Below are 14522 nucleotides of genomic sequence, written 5' to 3' on the forward strand. Positions count from 1 at the left end.
CACCTCCACCCCCCGCCAAAAAAAATGAGCATTTTTTAGTTATGAGAAAAAAAAATTTTTCTATTCCTAAAGCATAACATTTATTTTTTTGACCTGAGGCAACATCTTACAAGTGGGGAAAATGTGAGTCCAGCTTTGAATAGTCACTTTAAAATACATCCATAAGTGAAGAAATTATATTAAAATACTCACCAATTACTAAAAGTTTCTGTTTATGGTCAGCAGCTGACAAGCTTTGAGACAAGAATACTCAAAGGCTATGTAATGAAGTATGCCCATTTGTAATTGTATTACTGGCTGTAGGAAAAGTGACAGTGGGATGTGTTTAAATTTGACTTGAGAAAATATCATCTTCTGATCTGTGGTAGAGCATGACTTGCCTTGGAAAGTACATAAACCCTGAAAATGTGAAGTAAGATTGCTGATTTTGTGCTGTAAAGCAGATATTAGTGAAATCATCATGTAGAACAAGGCCTAACTCTTTGTATTCCCTGAACACAAAGAAGATCACTATGGTATTCTAAAGATCTAAATTTATTCTGCGTTTTCCTTAAATGAAAATAGTCTAGCCTACAACTCTCATGCAATAATCTGTATTTAGACCAGAATTAGCTAGATAAGGAATAGAACCCTCCATAGTCACATGAATTGAAATGTCTTGTTTAATTGCCATCCCATTGGAAGTAATTCCAAAATAAAGCACAAATGTGAATCATGAGGTGAAACACAGAACCAGCAATTCAAGTGTGGCAATTTAGTTGCCCCATTCATGTAACTCATTCTCAGCCCAAGGTTGGTGAATAATTTCCTGGTTACATGGTCAGGATTAATGCAGCCCTGAAAAGTTGAAGTTTTTCCTCTGTGATGGCATGTGTATATACTGCAGAACCCAATCAGATCCAGTGTTCATCCCTTTTTCCTCCCTTTTCTCCATCTGGAAATTAAAACAATGTGTTAATGTAGAAAGATGGGAAGAATACCCTACACATCAGGTATATAGGTTCTAGTACTGCTTTCCTAGCTAATTAACTGAGGGAACTTGGATGTGTCTCCTAGACTCTCTGACTTAATCTTCTGACATGACTGTTGGAGGTGATAAAACAATCATGAGAATGGATGGAAAAAATATTTTAACAAAATGAGCATAGATTTCATAGCATTACTGGGCTTTAGACCTAATTATTCCCCTTAACAACAATAACAAAATTCTCCAAGTCTCATGTCTTTATCTCTAAAATGCGGCTTATAAACGGACACATGAAAAAATACTCAACATCACTCATCATCAAGGAGATACAAATCAAAACCATAAAGAGATACCACCCCCCACCTGTCAGAATGGCTGACATTAACAACTCAGACAACAACAGATGTTGGCGAGGATGCGGAGAAAGAGGATCTCTTTTGCACTGCTGGTGGGAATGCAAACTGGTAAAGAGTATGGAGGTTCCTCAAAAAATTAAAAATAGAACTACCCTACGACCCAGCAATTGCACTACTAGGTATTTATCCAAGGGATACAGGTATGCTGTTTCGAAGGGGCACATGCACCCCAATGTTTATAACAGCACTATCGACAATAGCCAAAGTACGGGAAGAATCCAAATGCCCATCGATGTTTGAAGGGATAAATAAGATGTGGTATAGGGGTGCCTGGGTGGCTCAGTTGAGCATCCGACTTCGGCTCAGGTCATGATCTCATGTTTCATGGGTTCGGGCCCCGTGTCAGTCTATGTGCTGACAGCCAGCTCAGAGCCTGGAGCCTGTTTCAGATTCTGTATCTCCCTCTCTCTCTGACCCTCCCCTGCTCATGGTGTNCTTAAAGACACAGAACAGATGAACATAAGGGAGGAGAAGCAAAAATAATATAAAAACAGGAGGGGGACAAAAAGTAAGGGACTCAAATATGGAGAACAAACAGGGTTATTGGAGGGGTTGTGGGCGGGGGGGGGCCAAATGGGGCATTAAGGAATCTACTCCTGAATTCATTGTTGCACTATATGCTAACTTGGATGTAAATTTAAAAAATAAATTTAAAAAACACAAGTAAATAAAATGGGGCTTATGAAACTTATAGAGTAATTGTGGATATTGAGTATATAATGCTTGTGAAAAATTTTCAGAAACCATAAAGCTCTCCAAACATTAGTTGCTATTACTCTGTATACCAATTCCTGAATGTTTATCTGAAGCCCACCTTTTTCATAAAACAGGACAACAAGGATTCTTCTGCTTTCTAATCACTGCTCTTTCTGTCTTTACAACAGAATTTAATGCTCTGGTAAATTCTGTAACTTTTTTCTCTAATTGTTTCATCTATTAATGTTTTAATCTCTCCCCAGAGGCTGAAAGTTCCTTGATATTATAAGCTATTTCATCCAGTGTGTTTTTATATTTACCATAATTCATAGATAGCAAAGTATTGGATATATAATAACAACCAATACTTTTGAATTTATTAACTTATTAGATGTCTAGTATGTATACATATTTTACATATCTTGTCTCATTTAATTCTCACAACAACCATTTTACAGAATAAAACCCTGCTCTGAGAGGTTAAGAATTTGCCCAAAGTCATGCTACAAAGTGACAGACCTAGTATTCAAGGCTAGGTCAAAATTAGTGCTCTTTCAACTTACCCTGTTACTTCCCTGAAATTCACCCTCCATGTTGCAAAGTTTATACATTTCCCGAAGAGACTGATTTTTCCCTATGATCTACCTATTCATGATTGGGTACATAGCATCCAAAGTAATTGTCCACTGCAGAAAACAAAAGGAAAGAAAAATAAATATTGAATTAAAATATAGTTATTTTTCATTTCCCCAGAATTATTTTCTCAGAAACAATTTCATTTCAGTATCACAAAGTGAGAGAATAAAAATATATAGTGATTGTACATAATCATGAGCATAGGAAAATAATTTTAATCTATCCATTCTCATAGTTGATCTACTGCATTGACTCATGGAGCAGCCTAATTCAAATACAAGTTTTTTTTCTAGAATCTCTATGTTCTTTTATCTTACCATTACTGTTTTAAAAGGAATTTTTATTTCATCTTTCATATATATGTGATAAAGTTTATTTGTAGTCATTTTGCTGAATTTTCATTTGAAATAATTTTAGATTTATATTTACTTACCTTCTATCCAGCTTCCTCTAATGTTACCGTCTTACGTAATCATGGTACAGCTATCAAAACTAAGAAATTAACATCGGTATAATACTATTAATCAAATTTTAGAGGCTTTTTGGATTTTTACATTAACATCTGTTTTCTGTTTCAGGGTCCAATCCAGAATATATTATATATAGCCATTTATTTCCTTAATAAATTTATTTCCTAAGTTTCCTTAGCCACTTTCAATCCATGATAGTTTCTCAATCTTGAGTTTTGAAGAGTAGTGGTCAGGAATTTTAGAATATCCCTCAAATTGGGTTTGTCTAAAATTTTGTCAGAATTATAGTGTTTATGGATTTGGGAAGAAGAATACCACAGAAGTGATGTGCCCTTATCAAGTATTATCAAGGCACATGATATCAACATAACTTATTACTGGTGGAGTTAACCTTAACTCTTTGGTTAAGTTAATCAAGCATTTTAACAATACTATTCACTTCTAATGTAATTCATAAGAAGATTAACTCTACTACAGAGTTAGATCTATACTTGAGTAATCAAAAATATATTTTATCTAATGATTTGATGTTCTTTAGGAGTCTAGTGTATGATCCTGGACTCTTAACTAATGGGAAAGGCATAAGATTTGGGGCCCCAAGATCTGAGTCCAAATCCTATATCCACTACTTACTGGCTTTAAGTCATAATCTCTAAAAAGCCTCAATTCCTTCACCTGAAAATAGGGATAGTTACCATATTTTAACTCAGAAAAAATGGGAATAGTTACCATATTTAATTAAGAGTTGTAAAGATTAAATAATGTGTGCACCATACATTATAACCATGAAACAATATACATATATTAATTATTGCTATTATGTTTAAGTTTTTGAGTTACTTACTGGGCGTTTATTTTCTTACTTTACAAAATGACTTTCATAAGTGGTTGAAGTACCCATATAAGAAAGCCTACTGAAACTCAGAAATAAAATGGCAAAGTCACAATTACGAAATGATAAAAAGGTCCCTAAGGGTAGCAGTCTGTTTTTGCCTCTGTTGGGTCTATGAATACAACAAAAAGAAAGACTTTGATACTAGGTAAACAAATTATAGCTACCACATACACATTTCCATAAGCTAATCATTCAGAAACTGCATAATTGAGTCAATGAAGAAAAAAACAAAATAATTTCATAAATTATATTTCTATAAACTCTTTAAAATGAATATGAGCTGCTAGAGGGAAAAGATTTCTATAACTGTTAGTATTTCATACCCAGCTACAAAGCAGTTTTCAGTGTTTGAAAGACGTGTCACTATTATGCTAAAAGAGAAACCACTGCTTTCAATATAAAAGATGCTTAACTGTGGATCTTTCTTACATACCATGTTAGAATGTAAAATTATTAAAGGCAGAGATACTCACCTTTCTATATGCTTCAATGAACTAGCACTTAATAAGATTTTTGCTGGAGTTACTTTGTAGTGCTTAAATCTCTGTGATGCCAGTGTGGTTTATACAAAAAGCACACTAAGTATATATGCTTTAGAGCACCAACAAAGCCAGAGTAAAGAAACAAAAAGACTTCCTTAAAGAATTTAGTATTTCAGCAAAGGCACTGACATAGTCATCATGGGAAGAAAATCAGAATTTTACTGGACTTCTTTATTCTTATTTTTTGGCTCTGTTTTTACATACATATGTGGTGGGGTGATGGGGACATCAAAACCTTTCCAGTGCTTAGGACCCCCAAAAATCTTAATCCAGTTCTGTATGCAGCTTAAATTATCATAAATTTTATTTACTCAATTATTTAGACAAAAGTATTTAACAAAAATTATAATACATATATATCTATACATAAAGAGTACAATTTAAGATTCTTCCTCATTGCAATATCTTCTCTTAGGAAGAAACCGTAATAAATGCTAAAAAGCAACTATAAATTTGAAATATCAGAAACGAGCGGGGTTAATTTCTGGTGTTGTAGTAATTCATACTTGACTCACAATTCAAGTTTAGTTACCTAAGAAAAGAGCTGTGGTTATTTTTTTTTTCTCAGCAGTTCTGTTAAAACACTGCAATCTACCTGGTAACCAATCTCTTTCTAGAGATTATACAGATGTTTCTGGTGTGTTTTGTTGCTAATATTCTCATCACACTTCAAGGGACTGGGTACAGATGTTGCTTAAGGATATGCTTGCTTAGAGGCCGGCTCTAATTAGACCACTTGTCATTTTTTGCTTGGTTTCATTTTGACCACTGGGTGCACCATGTAACCGTGTTGCATATTTTTAAGGGTAAAAAAATACATATATAGAAACCAGTAGTAAATTAATGGTACGTAGCTGAAAGAGGAAGTTAAAAGTACAGACTACTGGTGTCTCAGATGACTGAAATAAATGATTGGGGAAGAGCCTATGTATTCCTTTACATTTGACACCCTAACCACCCTCCCCAAACCCCAAGCCCCCATCTAAGCAGTAAAAGAGAACTTGGGCAATAAAGAAATGGCCTTGTTAGAAAACCCTTCACAAGAATCAGTGTAAACTTGTCTTCAAAATTGTTTTTCTCCCTTTCCCCGAAGAAATGGAATATTTCATTGGTTCTCTTCCCTTGGAACATTAAGTCCTCAGAGTTGGTCATGATTTCCTCCCTACACCATGTCTTCAGTTTTTGTAAAAATCAGTGTGTGAAGACTTTTGCTTTTTCTGAGCACTGTTCCCGCTGTCAGTCTGGGTCTTTTCCTCCACTGCCACGGACACCTCTGCCTACAGGGACTCCGGGAGTTGGTCTGGCAGGTGCGAGGCCAAGGCCCGGTACTGAGAGACGGCTGCGGAGTTTACACTGTGCGCGCCCCAGAGGAGGCGGCGTAGGCCTGGCTGCCCGAACTTCGAGAGCCCTAGCGGGGGAGCACGGAGGCANCGCCCCCGCCTGGCTCCGGGAGTCCAAGGTTTCGTGTCGCAGACTCCATCCCGCCCGCCTGCGGGAGGAGGCCAAACCCGGCTACACCAGGCAGAACTCCTTTCCAGCTGGGGACTGGCCCCGGGGCGGGCNAGGAGAGAAGAAACCGGCACCGTCTCTGCAGCGGCAACAGAAGCAGCAATTGTTTGAGCGAAAAAAGAAGCCAGGGAGGGAGGGAAGGAAAAGAGCTGAAAGGGGGACAACGCGCAAGTGTCTCTAAGGGTGAAGAGAGCAGGGACAGGCGATTTGGGGGGGACGAGCTACAAAAGAAACTGTCACTGGGAGCGCTGCGGCTCAGGAAGAACCAGTGCTCCCCGGCTCGGCTCCAGGGCACAGCTAGCTGGCGGCTGCTGCCCTGTCGGCGGCACAGGCTGGGGGCACAGGCCAGGGGACCGCGANTGACGACTCCCCATACTCAGACCTTGGCCTGCGCTTCTCTGGACGCTCCCAATCTCCAGAGGCCCCCAGAAAACTGGGAAAGGAAGGAAAAGACGGCGGCGGCAGCTCAATGAACCTCTACAGTGGGAAGTCTGAACTGGCTCGGTCGTAAGCGGGAAGTTACCGGTGGGCTGCCCTGTGCAGCCGCGATGCTGCCGCGCGCTGCCCCAGCAGCCCGGAACCCATAGACGCTCCCCGCACGCCAGCTCCCTTCCTCACGCTGCTGGGAGTCCCGGGACCTGGTGGGGCCGGCATGACCGACTTGCCCGGGGCCCGCCGCGCGCCCGGCCGTCTCCGGAGACGCGCCCCGAGCCTGGCTCCCACGGCCTCTGAGGCTCCGCGGGGCTGCGGCAGCCCGGCGGGCGGGCATCGGAGCATTCCCACACGGCGTTAGCTTGAAGTTCGGCCCGGACGCAAATAAAGGCTCCTCCCGAGAAGCCGAGGCCACTGAAGAGTAGTTACGACCTGTAACTTGAGGGCCACGGAACTGCTACTCCGGTTTGCCTTTGGCGATCGTCTTTAACCCTCCGGAGCACGTCAGCATCCAGCCGCCGCGGCGCTCTCCCTGCAGAGGAGGACTCAGGACTACCCCTTGCGTGAGACGGATGGAGACCGAGCCCCTCCGAGGACTTGCCCCAGCGGTTCTGGCTCGCGCGGCTCAAGTCACCACCGTGAACAAGGGTGGGTTAATGTCTTCCCCCCCCCTCCAAAAAATGTCTTTTCTTCCGCGGTATTTTCTGCCCTGATCTAGACCCTTAAGTCTCCGCACACATTCCTCCCAGAGATCTGTAGTGTAGGTACGTGACAGCGCTGCTTACATTTTACGTCCAGAGTAATTTGCCAGGAATATATGTGTGTCTGTGTGTCTTTCTGTCGAGTCACCAGAATTCTTCACAGGGGTTAAGCTAAAAAGCGAGGAGTGGAGCCCCTCTCCAATGGCTCAGTTTTGCTGAATAATCACGTGTGAATCGAGGGGCGGGCTTTTGGCAGGCAGATCTTACTAGTATTTACTACCAAGCTCTACTCCAGATTAACCATCCCAGTCCTTCTGTCAGTCTCCGATGCCATCATGCAGCCTGGTTAGGAGCAAAGGAAAGGGGAAAAAGAAAAACAACTAATTCATCTTTTCCCGATCGTCAGGACCCTAAAGAATGGCCGAGCCTTGGGGGAACGAGTTGGCGTCCGCAGCTGCCAGGGGGGACCTAGAGCAACTTACTAGTTTGTTGCAAAATAATGTAAACGTCAATGCACAAAATGGATTTGGAAGGACGGCGCTGCAGGTTGGTATCCAGAGAGGTGGGGAAAACAGGTCAACAATGTTGCCTGCGTGACCCGGGCTTCTGGAATAACGGCTTTTAAGCTTTTAGGGGTACAAAATTTCACTGTTTTTAAGCCTAGTTGGTTGCCATATTTTATATCTTTAAGTGGATCCAACTCCCCAAAATGACGTACTTTGAACGAACTCGTCAAATTCAATAACACCCTCGATATCAAGTGGGTTCTAGGTTTGGTCTTAATTTTTGGAATGTTTTTGTGACGGTAGGGATTTAAAAGTAGTCCCAGGAGCGCCGAGGTGTGTGTGTGTGTGTGTGTGTGTGTGTGTGTGTGTGTGTGTAAGACAGCTCTGTAAACACATTATTATGATTATTATTTGAAGTAAATACACTGCTATTAGTGGTTTCCGTACTTTGCTCCAATAATTGACTTTAACGTTAATTTTCTTGACTCCTGGTGAGGGTGTTTTTCCTTCAAATGCTTCAAGTTTTGACAAACGACCTTTCCTCGTTTGGACTGGGTGGCCTGGACACGGGGACAGGATGTACATTTTACAGTTAATGTAATACCATCCACCCATTCAGAATTGAGGAGGAATAAAAAGTTGAATTTTCTAATCAGAGCTCAATTTGTAGTATTTTTGTCTCTGCAGTCATGCGGTGGTATGTTCTAATTTTCAGTAATTAGATTTACAAGCAAGAAATGAAACGTGCCCAGCTGCCAAGTATTGTACCTGATCATTTTTTTCCTCCTATGAACGTTAGTTATCACGTAACTTAGTTGAAAGGCTTAGAAACAGAAAGATGGCAAAGTGGTCTTAAATAGTTGCTTTATCATACTTCTGATGGTACTCTTATAAATTATACTTATTCGGAAATGCAACACTTGAAGCTGTTTTTGAAAATCCTTTGGGGAGAAGGTTTTAGAGTGCTTTGTTGTAGTTACAAGAATTAGAAATTTAAGTGGCAGGAGATATTCTATTAACAGACGAAGTTCAGTCTGTACATTTTAAATCAGAATATACTGACCTTGCAAAAAGTCAGTATTAAAGAAGCTTATGCTTAGATACTAAATTATTTATCTTGTTATTTCAGGTAGATTCTGTGGGATGAGGATTTTTTTTTTCTTTGTCCAGCTGGTAGTTTTGATGATGAAAAAACCTGGTAGGTTTGATGATGACAGCAATGCTACGAATTTAATATATTGAGAAGTTTTCTATTGAAAATCCAAGATTATATAAATCTCACAAAGAATGAGCAACTTAACCCATGTTCAGAATAAGATCTTAAAAGACTTTTGACGAACAGGAAGGTTAGGAGATTAATATTGACAAAAAAAGTTTTGACATTTTTAATACAACTTTGCAATCTTGTTTATATTAAGCACACTTATCAAGATACTAACACCCACTTGTTGTGGCTTAATCCTAGTATATATAATGAAACACCCACAAACAGGAGTCTCAAGGTTTATTTTCAGTATGTATAATCCTGACTCTGAAGTTGTGTCATAACTCAAGAAAGAACTTTCTTTCAAAACAATTTCCAATGTTATCATTATTTTCTGTGAAAGATGGCAAATTTTCTTCTACGATTATGTTCATTTAACTCAGTTGCAAAAGCTTTCTTCCCCTTCCTAGTGTAAGCTTTTCATTCAGGATAGTATCAAGGGCCTTAATCGCACATTTGCTTTACAAAGATCCAAGGTATCTGCCCTTATTCTTCCCAGTCCAGGTCCTTAAGTGTGACTAAATCTTTACAGGCAGAAATTATGTTGTGCTCATTTTTTACCAAAACTACATTTTATTGAAATTATCAAAAAATAAATTATATATCATTTTTACCATTGCCCAAAGGAAGGGCTACGTCAGCAGAGTTTTATCAACAGGGAAGTTTAATATCTTGACCCTCTATATAGCTTGCATGTGTAAAATATTATTCATTCTAAATGTATTTTATAACTTAATTTGTGATTATTTTTAAACAAACAACTTAAAGAGATGGATCAAATTTGTATGTATCTTCCAATGTACTATATTTAATTTCACAAACATTTGAGTATCCAAATTTTAATCTATTGTAAATTTAGATTATTATGAGTATACCTAAATATAAATGAAACCATTTAAATGCTGAACTATTTTCTGGCATATTAATGAGACGACAATTTTTTCACAACTAAATTACATGTGTTGTGTAATTGCATGCTTCTCTACAAGACATTTTATGAGAGCCTAACAGAGATCCCTTTTAGGGTGAAATGTATTCAAATAACAGTAAATAAGTCTTTGTCATGTGAACTACTTGTATGGTGATAGCAAATTCTAATACCACATTCTGACTTTTTAAATGTTGGCAGTTTACAAATAGTTATTCCTAAATGTCTGATAATCATTGCAAAAGGAAATAAGATGGCATTGCCAGTTGATTATTAAATGAGCTCAAATCCAAGACAAATTTGTCTGTCTCAAAATAAACATTAAATATCTTATTTTCTCCTCTCTGGCTCACTTGAAAATCACTAGTCAGACTCAGTAATATGGTAGAGTGACTGTTGAATTCTTTTCAAGAACAGTTGCCATGCAGTCAGCTCCTATCTAATGAATGGCATATCATGAACTTAGTTTTAGATAAATCAGTATCACAAGCAATGTAGAAAACCATTGCTTATTTAACATCCTACTAATCAGGAACATTTGAATATTTCAAGTGATGGATTTTAAGCACTGAATATACCTAGTAGCCAATATGAAATAACTTGCAAAGAAAAAAATTTTTAAAAAAACACTTGGAAATTTGAGCTACATCTATTTGGAGAGAACTTATGAAAATTAATAATTTAAGAAAATATCAGGTCCGGTATTTTAATAGATCATTTTTATACTAGGTGATGGAGTCTGATGTGTAGAAACTCTTGTGTGGGGATTTTAAGAAACTCTCATTTCTTTTTGGTAGCTATTTAGAAAATAAATTTTATGTACATTTGATTTTTCATAACCAATACCCCAGCTTTTATATTTTATGAGCATAAGCAAGCAAACAGAAGACTCCCAAATTCTGTTTCTTTTATTTTCATAAATTCATGAAAGTACACAATTCTCCATGGGAGATAAAAAATTGAGTTGTGGGTGTATTTTATACGAGATGGACTGGTTCTATTTTATTGATCAATTTATCCTACTTTTGGAACGGTTTAAGATATTCCATCATAGAAGCTCAATTTTTAGAAGTTTTCTTCTACTTTTACCTACTAGTACGTTCTTTCCTGCAACTGAGCCCTTCAAACCCCATCATGTGGGTCTTCCCCCAAGCACTCTTTCGCCTAAAATAAATAGCATAACATAAAAAGAAGAAGAAATGGCTATTTAAAAATAATATTGTAGGAGCGCTTGAAGGATTCTCCCGTTTTCTCTCCTAGGTTATGAAACTTGGAAATCCCGAGATTGCCAGGAGACTACTACTTAGAGGTGCTAATCCCGATTTGAAAGACCGAACTGGTTTCGCTGTCATTCATGATGCAGCCAGAGCAGGTTTCCTGGACACTTTACAGACTTTGCTGGAGTTTCAAGCTGATGTTAACATCGAGGATAATGAAGGGAACCTGCCCTTGCACTTGGCTGCAAAAGAAGGCCACCTCCCTGTGGTGGAGTTCCTCGTGAAGCACACGGCCACCAAAGTGGGGCATCGGAACCATAAGGGGGACACCGCCTGTGACTTGGCCAGGCTCTACCGGAGGAACGAGGTCGTTAGCCTGATGGAGGCAAACCAGGCGGAGGGAGCTTCGAATTTGCAATGAATGTGGGGAGGGCTCTCCCACACTGCCTTCTATATTTTCAGTTAATTTGTTGGCTATCATATTTTACTATTACTTGTTAAAATTCAGTTTTGTCATACTTTAAGCAGCTAGTTAAATCTTCTCAAACTGCTAAGTGGACATCTTACTATAGGTTTATGAATATATTTAAGCAACATCTTTTTCACATGCAAAATCCTGAGTTCTAACATGTATTTGCAAATAACTTTGGCTTTGTCCTGAATATGTTATCTTTCCTTGACTTTTTCCTTGCTTCTCCCTTTGCCAGTCTCAAAACCCAACGTAAAGACTTTGTTTTTAAAATGGTTTGTCCTCAGCTTTTTTTTTTTGCCTAATTAAAACTTTCAAAACAGGACAGTTTTTTCTGTTATTTCCTCTATTACTCCCACATAGTTTGCCATTTGCTAAGGAGACGTGTACTGAAAGATCACAATGCTTTAAATCTTGACACTGGAAAAAGTAGACCAATTGAAAAACTAGACATATTCCATTGATGATTCAGGTATTCTTCTCTTTCTTTACTCATGCCTCCCCCCAAAGATTTTACTTGATGACTAGTATTTCTGCTTTACAACAAAATAAGGACATTTTTTGAAGACCAAACCTGAAATTATTTCAGTATGAATTTATCCTAATGTTCAATCTTCCTCTTTTCTCAAAGTTAAATTAAAAAGTTGAAAAACAGGTTTCAGAAGTAGCGATCTGAAAACAAATATATGTTAACTTACAAGTTATTTTTTTAAAAGAAAATGCCACCTTGAAAGTACTTTCTCCTAGTTGGATTTTTTTAAAATCACAGAGTGAAACAATTGGTTAAAGAATATATTTCTCAAAATTTATACTATCAGTATACTGTCAAGCTTTTTCTACCTGCATGTCAGAAATGTAAAATTACTAAATGTTAAGTCTTGAAATATAATACAAATACAAGTTTTTAGGCAATAAAAATACAAGAAAAATTGTATAAATTATGTAAGGGTCATAACTAATTATGTGTACATGTAAGGGTCTTAACTGCAGTACAATAAATATAGAAACGTTTACGATAAGTAAATAGGCTACTTGTATACATGGTACTTGATTCCCACAAAACTTTTTTTGTAAAGGCTCATAAAATCTTTTAAAGAATACATTTAGCTAAAAATTAAAAATTTTGGATGAAATATAAATAATCTCAACTTTCAGTGATAATTGTTCAGTATCTACTACTTACTCTCATTTTAATTAAAGATTTTCACCAAAGGATTTCAGTGCAGTTATCATTTATAAATTTATAAATATATTATTCATCATCTCTGACACCAACAAAGATGTTTTATGTGAAAGCTCCCTCTTTCTGCTTTATAAGCTCCCTGCCCTGGCTCCAAGAAGAACTAAATACTTCAAGGTTTATTGAAGGACATGTTTCTGATGCCTGCCCTAACAAGGACTGGAATGGTCGCAGGCAAGTGGTTTTCAATAATTTATTTTCTATGATAGTATAAAAGAATACAGGAGAAAATGTTTAATCCTTTTAGCACTAAAGTTCACCTTCCTTAAGTCAAGTGCAATAAGATTTCAACTTCTGCCACCTCTAACCACAAATTACTGAATAAATTTATTTTTGACAGCAACATGATATTAAATTTAAAATACTTAAAGTTTTTTTGAAGTAGAAATTGAGATGTTTTGAAGGAAAAAGTGTTGTGTTTTGGATTTTAAAACCAGAATCAGCATACAAAATACACTGCTTGGTAAAGCTGAACACTTTTAAAACACAAGGCTATTACTAAAAAAATAAAGCAACACTTCTTACAAGTTTCAACTGTAAAGATGGACGTTTCTAATTTAAAGTGGAGTTTACTAAACTTACCAGTATCCATCAAGCCCCTGCATTAAAATTTCTCTTTAGAAATTTCAAATATAAAGGCATAGGGTGTCTATTAAGCTAAAGAGAAGTACTTCTACAGTTGCTTTGTTCTTGGGTGGTTGGAGCAAAGTAAGGGGAGCGGAAGCGCGCTTTCTCTTCATTAGCCCAAATTTACTAAGCATTAAAACATCACCACATCTCTCTGGCTCTTCGCAGGAAATAGCTTTACTAATCTAAGTATTTTAGAAATGAGTTTTGTGGTCCTCTCTAGGAAATCTGAAAAGCCATTATTCAATCTCTCAAAAACCTCAATATTCAGCAAGACTTAGGACGCGCGAATTGTATAGGATGGAAGAAAGGGTGCTGCTGAGTTTAATGGGATCTAATTTGCATCGAGCTGAGGTAGAGATGGGTCTGAACTTAATTCATATGCGGAGTGGCGAGACAAGCGCAAATTGGTAGGATGATCAGACCCCCAGGAGACAACGCAATATAAAGGATGGAGGGTACTTAAGCAGGGATGCGCTCTCAAATTCAGTTCTTGACTGCGCCTGCAATCCACTTTTGGAATCGGGCTCAGCCTTTGCTCAGGAAAAACTGAATTCAGGCTTCCACCTGGGAAAAGAAGGGGACACTAACCAGATCCCAGGCCACGTTCTAGTCCTTGAGCCACTGAACAAACTTCATTTTGCCATATTTCGGTAGAGAATCAATAGTTTTCTGATAAACATTGCACATTTCACAATGGTGTGGTGAGCTCCTGCACACACACTACACTGGTTGACTAATAAATAGACAAAAGTATTCTATCCCGGGAAAACAATTCAATTGACAATATAAAATTTCCTATCCTGTTGATCAAACGAACGCTGTGGAATCCGTAGCCCAGGACTGGTTTCGAAATCTCAGTTCCCAAAAAGGTGCTTTCGGCTTCTGCCGCGGGAAGAAATAAGAGTCTAGAAGCGCTGGAAGATCACAGTGCTGGAGAGAGAAAGGGTCGTACTCGCAGCCTTCCAGACTGCCCTAAGCTATCTTCACCAACAGGCTCAAGGGTG

The 14522-nt window shown here is 38.2% G+C and overlaps 1 protein-coding gene and 1 long non-coding RNA gene across 2 annotated transcripts; one reads left to right on the forward strand and one right to left on the reverse strand.

The window, feature by feature from the left end:
- Positions 1-738: 738 nt before the first annotated feature.
- On the reverse strand, positions 739-6574 carry LOC144244479 (uncharacterized). Its single transcript, XR_013338957.1, has 3 exons — positions 6514-6574; positions 2643-2765; positions 739-934 (listed from the first exon to the last, which is right to left on the reverse strand). It is a non-coding gene; the product is annotated as an uncharacterized LOC144244479 (long non-coding RNA).
- CDKN2C (cyclin dependent kinase inhibitor 2C) lies at positions 6498-12863 on the forward strand. The gene is made up of 3 exons (XM_077779806.1): positions 6498-7211; positions 7671-7810; positions 11223-12863. Exons 2-3 carry the CDS (start codon positions 7682-7684, stop codon positions 11598-11600), a joined length of 507 nt encoding a protein of 168 aa, XP_077635932.1. The 5' UTR covers positions 6498-7211; positions 7671-7681; the 3' UTR covers positions 11601-12863.
- Positions 12864-14522: the final 1659 nt, after the last annotated feature.

Source organism: Crocuta crocuta, unplaced genomic scaffold (assembly GCF_008692635.1).
Source record: "Crocuta crocuta isolate KB4526 unplaced genomic scaffold, BGI_CrCroc_1.0 scaffold168, whole genome shotgun sequence".
In the NCBI taxonomy this organism is placed as follows: Eukaryota; Metazoa; Chordata; class Mammalia; order Carnivora; family Hyaenidae; genus Crocuta; species Crocuta crocuta.

Bases quoted from the DNA above. Each gene is read 5' to 3' on its own strand.
- CDKN2C (XM_077779806.1), top strand. From the start codon at position 7,682: ATGGCCGAGCCTTGGGGGAACGAGTTGGCGTCCGCAGCTGCCAGGGGG. The intron at 7,811-11,222 runs GTTGGTATCCAG...TTTCTCTCCTAG, and splicing joins TTGGAAGGACGGCGCTGCAG to GTTATGAAACTTGGAAATCC.